Genomic DNA, 7,868 nt, shown 5'->3' on the forward strand with positions numbered 1-7,868 from the left:
GGCCAGTTCCCTGTAAGAGTCAGCAGCAGCATCCTGAATAAGCTAAACATCAGGACTATTCATCAGGCTGCTAGGATATCAGCATTATGTGAGTTCCATCGGACTGTCCATCTCTTGTCCAGTTTCAGTTATAACTACAGAATGATGAGGGCCGGTCACTGTGGAGTTCAGAGCCACGGCTGAAGTGTCGTATCCTATTGGGGACGAAGCCAAAACCATGACTCCAAGGTCCATATCCAGCAGCGAGAGGCCAAGTACATATGACACTTGATTGGCAACATTCAGCGGGGGCAGAGGGCAGGCTGAAAAAACAGACTTAAAGGGGTTTGTTTCCTTAGACAGAAAAGGTTGCATGTATACCAGTGTTCACAAAACTAACAGTTACAGTCCTCACTTGATTGAGAATCTCATGAGCTACAACCTACAGGAGTGGAAGCAAGTGATGCATTAGCCTGTTGAGGAGCTAGCGAGGGAAACAGAGGAATCGTTCGGAAAATCTTCCGGGGGCACGGGACACTAGAGCTGGCAGAAGAGTGTTCGGAAATAGACGCATTCCACACACTATCGGTGCTTCTGCAGTTCTGCATGTGGACGTTGCTGTCATGAGAACGATTGGTTGCTGGCGGGCAACCGCGGTGGCCGCTAAAAGAGCTGGCTCCCGCTTTGGTGTTTGGCGGGCAGCCACCTGCAACCTCAGATGCTGGAGATGAACAAAGATGAGATCACGTAGAACAAGATTAAGGCTTACCTCGATATGTACGATAAGCCTCTTTCTTCGCGCCGATCCGCGCTTTGGCAGGCGTCGATAAAATGGCAAAACTTGTTAATGATAGTCCATGATCCCTGCATGGAGAGGGGGTGGCAAGTCTCCGGGGGCGGATAAGATCTTGCTCATGACCAGCAGCTGGTGGTTTTGGGATTCGGAGCCCTTGTATTTCAACACCGCGTAACCTTTTCACCCATAGTATAAAGGTTTCGTCTAGGTTTTACCAGTGCCCCGTATTTTCATTAGTATAAACAAGGGGGGGCAGGGAGGACAGCTCAGATTCTACATTATTTTTCGTTAAATTATTTACAGCTAGGATAGTTGAGTTTCTACATTCTGGCATAAACACGTACTACATCACAGGAAATCCCATACTGGGATGGTGTACTGGCCTTGATCCGTGGTCTGGTGGCCCAGTTGAGGATTGCTGCTAAGAAACTGCAATGACTGGATATCTGGAGGGGGAGCCTGCACCAAAACATGACAAAATCTAGCTGTCGTCATTTTGCCTTCTTAAGAAAATTAGCCAACAAGCAATGGACGCTTTTCTTTCATATTTTATTCTTTCTTTTATTTTTTTGCTTCTTCCGAGAAAAAACTGTTAGACCAAAACTCTTTTAGGAAATCAAAAAATCCAGGCCGCAAGGGCTATAACAAAAATTGCGAAAATATCTCCTTTTAATTGGCGATTATCAAATAGATCAGAAAATGTTACGAGATTTAGATTAATTGAATTCGGTATAAGTTCAAGACATATTAGAGCTCTAACCATGTTTCGGCTTGAAAGTTGTCGAATGAGCTCATGCTATGTAATGCTGATTACAGTCACTTGACCGACTACATCACCTACATGAATATCTCCCATGGAGAGAACTTATTCTAGAGGGGTATGTAAGGATATGAACTCAATGCTCACCTAAAAGTCCTACCCTAGCAACTGTTGAAGAAATAAGTGGAGTAAAATCCCTTGGGAAGGACAATACAGGTGTAACCAAACATAGAGTAATGCTTAAATGTAGAATCACCTGGTGCATTTGAGGACCGCTATGAAAGGGTGGTTGTTGTAGATGAGGTTGCTGAAGATGAACATGTGATTGTTCCTGCATCTATCGACACACCGATATGTAGTGACACCAAAGTACAAATTGTACTGTTTTTTCAAGAAACTAAAAGAATGCCCATTACCTGCCCAAATGGCGACATTCCAGAAAATCCTTGAAGAGAATTAAGACCAAACTGCTGTGTAACATATGGTGCCTGTTTGGTAAAGCTATAATATATCAGACTAAAACTATAGACATACAAACTATAATGATTGGTCTATGGAAAAGACATAAGTTTCACCTGCATCAGATGACTTGGAGCAAGGAACTGATTGGTTGGAGTACTCATGTGATTTGGGATGTCATTCGATATTGTGGGAGCAAGAACCCTAAGTGGCAGTTCAGCCTCCTCAGGCTCCACTAGACCTGCAACAGCTTAATAAGATAAGACGTTCATCATGTTCAATCCAGCATGGAGCAGCTTAGGTGATGAACATACCTTGTCTACCTTTTTTCTTTTTACTTGATTCAAGAGGACTTTGCTGCTGGCGACGATTCTCCACATTTTTATTTTTTTTACTACTTGCTCTGCGAGGTTCACTGTTGCTGGTATCATTCTGAGGCAAATTTGGCTGTTGACTTCTCATGATAGTGCTTAAGGAAGGCTTGTCATGCAACTTTGCTTGCAAAAGAAGCTCAACTTGCTCCAGGAGCTGATCATATTGGCTCTCCATAAATCTCTGACCTTCAATGTTTTCTGCAGCCTTTGCTGCCACTTTATATAAAGTTCGATACAGCGAATTGTGCCGTTTAGACATCGTGAACTTGGGATCTTCATCCACAGCAGCAAAACCGAAGTTCTCCTTTGGAGATTCACTCTGAGCATCCTTTCGCCATCTTTTCAAAATATATTGTGGTGGAAGTTCTTTAATATTTTTTATCTCAAGAACTTTCAGTGCATGGCAGCATGGAAGGCCTACAAATTCAAACTTCTTGCAGCTACAAAGGACCATATATTCTGATGAGTCAAATCTAACAAAATGAACTTGAGGTCTGTTTTTGACAGTTACCTCATACTCGGATATTGGTCCAATTTCACCACAGCAATAAACCATGCAGGCCAAGACCAGTTCAAATTCTAACCTGAACAGCTCAAACAGTGCAGGAGTATATGTATTAGCAGCTTGCCAAAGTAACCGCAGAGGTGGTACCCTCTGTGTCATTTGAACTCCAAGGTAGTCAGCTTCTTGTTCAGCTAGACGTTTCTCCTCTAAAAATTTATCATATCTGTTAAAGAAGTATGGAAGATCTATTTCTGTTTTGAGAACACCTGTCAGGATGGCATCCATGTTATCACTTCGGAGTGTGGCTGCAATATCTGCACAGAATATATCACGCCCATAAGGCAAAGCCCATCTTTCTCTATCCTCATACAATTTACTTAGCCACTTGTTGTCTTTCAGATTGTACTTCGCCAAGAGGATTTCCCAGCTAGACAAAAAGTCCCCCTCCTCCTCATAGTCATACAAAGACCGACTAAAATCATGGGCAAAAGTTTCCGACCCTTGGAATGTATCGCTTAGTACCTTGGTGGCATTTTGATACAAATGCAACAGTGAGAAGCGATGAGCAGTCCCTGGCCAAGCAGAAGCAACTGCATCGCTTATTGCTGTAGAGCGATCAGTCAAAACTGTTCTTGGCTGCTTTCCACTCATAGCAGACTTGAAAGTTTCAAACAACCACTTGAAGGATTCGACTGATTCATCATAAATAAATGCTGTACCAAATATGGTTGGCTGCTTATGATGGTTAACTCCAATGAACAACAACAGAGGCCTACAATAATCACTTATGCTATACCTTGTGTCAACACATACTACATCACCGAAGTAGTTAAAGTCCATCACTGATTTAACATCTGCCCAGAATACATTTCTGAATTGGTCGTCTTCATCCACTTGAATGGAACAGAAGAATGAAGGATTCTCGCCTTTCATCCTCTGTAAATATTCAGAAATTGCCCGAGCATCGCCCAATTGCATATCCGTCGTGTGCCTTGTCCTAACATAATTTTTATAGTCATTTGGTATCAAAACAACTTTTGGTGGATCTGGAGGCTGCTGTAACTTTGCTAATAACTTCTGTGATCTCAGAATCTGAATGTCCACCACAGGAGCTTCAAGATCATGATTATGATCAGCCACACACTCTGTCACTACATATTTGCCGCTAGTAGTGATTTTAACAGTCATGTGTGCTTCACAGCCAGTTCTTGTTTCTGCTCGTTGTTTCTTTGGCTCGGCAGTAAAACTTTTAGGGCGGAATCCCTCTTTAGAACATACATAAGCCCGAGATTTCGTAACATTATTTGCTGTTTTCTCAGAGCATCCTTTTCGGACATTGAATCCTGCAGTTCCAGCATAGCTGACATAAAACTCGTAAGCCTTGTCTTCATTCAGGAAAACCATACCAACTTTTGGCTCTCCTCCAGGCCCAGCTACTACTTCAGTTTCTGGATCCTGTTCCGCTTCAACTATTTCATCTTCTTTACTCTCAGGCTGGACAAAGGGCAAACAATCATACGTGTTAAAGTGAATGGGAGATTCAAATACTCCCTCCAATCCATATTACTTGTCACAGCTTTAGTACATCTTTGTAATATGGATCAGAGGGAGTACAATAATACGCAAACATAGCAGTTCATATGGAGAAAATGGTGTAAACTCACAGAAATCATTATTCCCTTTTCATGTAAAGTAACCAAAGAAAAGTATTATATCAAAAGATTCATACATAAAACTCAAACAATTATCTCCTATGCAACAACTGCAGAGAAAAGGTAAAAAAATAAATTATAATTGAACATTTTGTACGCTACCTTCTTTTCATTTTGAAGATTTTGCTTCTCAAGACGTTTCGATCGCCTTTCTAACGGCTGCCAAGAACAAGAACAAGAAAGCATAAAAATAATGAGATAAATGTCACAGAGAAGCTTCACATTTATTCTGAAAAAAACTAATACATGGAAGCAAGTTAATGCTTGTACATTCAACTAATTTCCACATTCATGAGAGACCTCCATACAAAGATACAACAGGTCAGAAAAAATCAAATTGTGTTAGCATACAAGAGCTGCAAAGTGGAGTTAAGTACAGACCACCGACAGATAAAAAGCACACATAAAATAGTTCAGTGAAGGTCAACAAGAAGAGCTACATAGTCTGTTGAAACCAGCCCCACAGAAGTTGGAGTTGTACATCAATGACATGCAGGATACAAGTACAAAGTGAACAATTTCCTGTATAATTTCAAGTTTAGTAGCAATGGAAAGTGGCTACGCAAATGAAGTAACAGTACATATCTGTCATGTGGGGCAGAATGTATGGCGCAGGCACAATGATAAGGACAAGCAACTGCTGCTTGATGCTCATGATAGCCTAGGGGATCTCCATATCAATTAGTTTCCAAGTTTGTTAGTGCTTGCCTTATGACTTTACTTTACTTTACCCCAGCCCTCTATATAATAGCTATGTAAAGCTATCAATATAAACAGAAAAGGAGATTAGGCTCCAACCCTGAGCACATGACAATATACTCCATATAAAAGGTGCCAATTTATGTGCCACTATGTATGAAAATGCAATCGGCTGTAACTTGTGAGTCCTGACTGTGAGATAACAGTTAGTATATACCAACTGAGGAGACTGCTAACAGCGATAGAGCACAGTAATGCAGAGCCTTCACAAATACATATAGCTGATATGCAAGCAAAGTTACCAGCGGTCCGTCGCTTGCCAGAAATCTACCTCCATCACCTCTCTTACGCCTTTCCGCCAAAGCTTGGCGTGAGATAATCTAAAATGGAGAAGAACACATACTTACCAAATAAGCAAAGGATCATACAATATTATATCTACGATTACTTTCAGTTGATATAGGGCTGATTACCCAGACACTTCAACATTCTAACTTATGTTTATGTCCTGATATATGCAACACACGTTGGTAAGTTCCCATAAATATTGATGTGCCAGGTAATATAACCTTTGTTTCTGAAATGAGCAAGTATGTGAGCCTCATTGTAGCAATGATGCCTACTTACATTCTGTTCTACAGTCCACAGTCCACATAATACAGTATTGCAAATTATGCTACATTCTTTATCTCCGCCACAACTAACAGCGAGGTGGAAGTGATTTACCTTGGCGGGTCTGCCCGAGGCAGGTCTGCTCTGTCTCTTCGAGAGATACTTATTAAGTATCTTCTTTCTCTCATCAACAGCGCACTGCGACGCCGTCACACCAAGGTCCGTCGACACACATGCCTGCAGGGCATTGCCCTCTGTGACAGCCTTTCTCGGCCTCCCTCTCCCTCTCTTTTCCTTGACCTCCACCTCCTTTTCCATTTCACCCTCATCAGCATCAGAATTAGCATCGTCGCCGGCACCGAGGTCATGGGCACCATCCTGTGCAACATCCTCCAGCTCAACATGTTCTTCCTCAAGTTGGACGACAGACTCGACATCCTTCTCCGCAACATCCTTCTTATCCCCACCTCTCCCCAAATTCTCCTTACTAGGCACTGCTTGCCCATTCTCTGCGCCTGCTATTGCAGCACCCTTCTCCACCGAGCTCCCCACCTCGATCACCGGCGCGCTCTTCTTCCCGGGCTTGCGGCCCCTCTTCTTAGGGGCCCCAACCTTCCCTTCCCCTTCCCCTGCCCCTTCCCCCGCAGCGCCCTCCTCCACCTCCTTGGCGGCATCCGAATCCTTAGCTTTATTACCCTTCCTATACGAGTAATTGCCTCTGCAGCAGAGGAACCGCTGCATGATCATGCCCCCCGTGCCGGCCGAGCGGCGGTTGGAGCCGGTGCGCGCCTTGAACCCGGCCCTCTCGCCGTAGCCGTAGTAGAAGCCCTTGGCGTCCTGGACGGAGTCGAACTCCATCCCGAGCGCCGGCGCGGCCGCGGCCGCGGAGGGGGCAGCCTCACCCGTAGCCGCCGCTTCCAGCCCGTGGTTGTGCTCCACCACCAGCTTGGACACCTTCCACTTGCCGTCCTCCCCGCCCGCCCCGTTATCCTTCCTCACCACCTCCATCATCGCCCTGCACCTGTCGCCGGGCGCCGGCGCGGGGGAGGCGTCCTCCTCGCTGGCGGGGCCCGCCTGGCGGAGCGAGAGGTAGCCGCGGGAGAGGGAGAGCGGCTCGCCGGGCTCCGCCGGCGGGGGCGGATCGGAGGAGCTCGCGGGCGGCCCCGGCGGCGGCGCGTCGGCCATGCTCGGGATGGGGGTTTGGGCGGGGTTTGAAATGGCGCGGGTTCGAGCGGGGGTGGGGGGTCGGGTGGGGAGGGGAGGGGGAGATCGGGTGTGGGGAGGAGGCGTCTTGCCCTGGCTGCGGCGGCCGGCGGGAGTGGGGGACGGGTGGGTGGGTGGATGCGGAGAAGGGTGTGGGTGTCAAAGGCTGCGCGCACGGGCGTCGGCTCCCTGGCACGTAGGGTCAGGGGCGACGTGGCCCAGATGTCATAGGGAGTGAGCCTGTAAGCGGGTGTGGCGCTAGGGGGCCGCCGAGGGGGCTCCTGGTCGGCGACCTGAGGAGGGAGACGGTGTGGCGCCTGTGAGCGCGCGACGCGTGGCCCGCCGCGGTAGGGGATTTGTATGCTCAAGGTGGGGCCGCGGTGTCAGTGCACGCAACGTTTTATCACAATGTCTAGGAAGAGAATTCAAAACAAATTATGAATCGTCGTTACAAGGTTGTGAAAATGGTAGATAAAATACAAGTTCCTCGTACTGCCCGTTTCGCTTTTGAATTATCCATTGCTAGAGGGTTGAAAATGAAATGGCATGAGTGACACCAAATGTCGTGCGCCAAGGAGAGTTTCGATGCAATGTAACATTTCATCAAAAGAAAAACCGATGTGTACATTCCAACGCAAGAAAGACATACGAAGGACTATACGCACATCAGGGGATATACATAGGATACCGATGGGAGACTTGTCCCAACGTGATATCACGAGCCACCTAAAACTAAGAAAATTGCACTCGGATCCCCGAAAGCCTCTTC

General features: G+C 46.0%; 1 protein-coding gene across 4 annotated transcripts; it reads right to left on the reverse strand.

Moving 5' to 3' along the window:
* Positions 1–973: 973 nt before the first annotated feature.
* On the reverse strand, positions 974–7,164 carry LOC123123022 (protein FAR1-RELATED SEQUENCE 7). Of its 4 annotated transcripts, none has more exons than XM_044543423.1 (8): positions 6,011–7,164; positions 5,587–5,664; positions 4,688–4,744; positions 2,318–4,367; positions 2,111–2,235; positions 1,952–2,023; positions 1,792–1,866; positions 974–1,234 (listed from the first exon to the last, which is right to left on the reverse strand). In XM_044543423.1, the coding sequence occupies exons 1-8, from the start codon at positions 7,079–7,081 to the stop codon at positions 1,124–1,126; spliced, it is 3,639 nt and encodes a 1,212-aa protein (XP_044399358.1). In that variant the 5' UTR covers positions 7,082–7,164; the 3' UTR covers positions 974–1,123. The 4 variants fall into 4 exon arrangements, with proteins under 4 accessions (XP_044399358.1, XP_044399357.1, XP_044399356.1 ...); XM_044543422.1 differs by having other exon boundaries at positions 1,792–1,872; positions 6,011–7,163; XM_044543421.1 differs by having other exon boundaries at positions 2,309–4,367; positions 6,011–7,162.
* Between the last annotated feature and the right edge of the window lie 704 nt (positions 7,165–7,868).

This window comes from Triticum aestivum, chromosome 5D (assembly GCF_018294505.1).
Source record: "Triticum aestivum cultivar Chinese Spring chromosome 5D, IWGSC CS RefSeq v2.1, whole genome shotgun sequence".
Classification (NCBI taxonomy): domain Eukaryota; kingdom Viridiplantae; phylum Streptophyta; class Magnoliopsida; order Poales; family Poaceae; genus Triticum; species Triticum aestivum.

Excerpts from the sequence above, each read along its gene's own strand:
- LOC123123022 (XM_044543420.1), bottom strand. The coding sequence starts at position 7,081 with ATGGCCGACGCGCCGCCGCCGGGGCCGCCCGCGAGCTCCTCCGATCCG. Across the intron at positions 5,665-6,010 it reads CCTCGGGCAGACCCGCCAAG|ATTATCTCACGCCAAGCTTT; the intron begins GTAAATCACTTC and ends TCTCCATTTTAG. Across the intron at positions 1,235-1,791 it reads GCGGTCCTCAAATGCACCAG|GCTCCCCCTCCAGATATCCA; the intron begins GTGATTCTACAT and ends GTTTTGGTGCAG.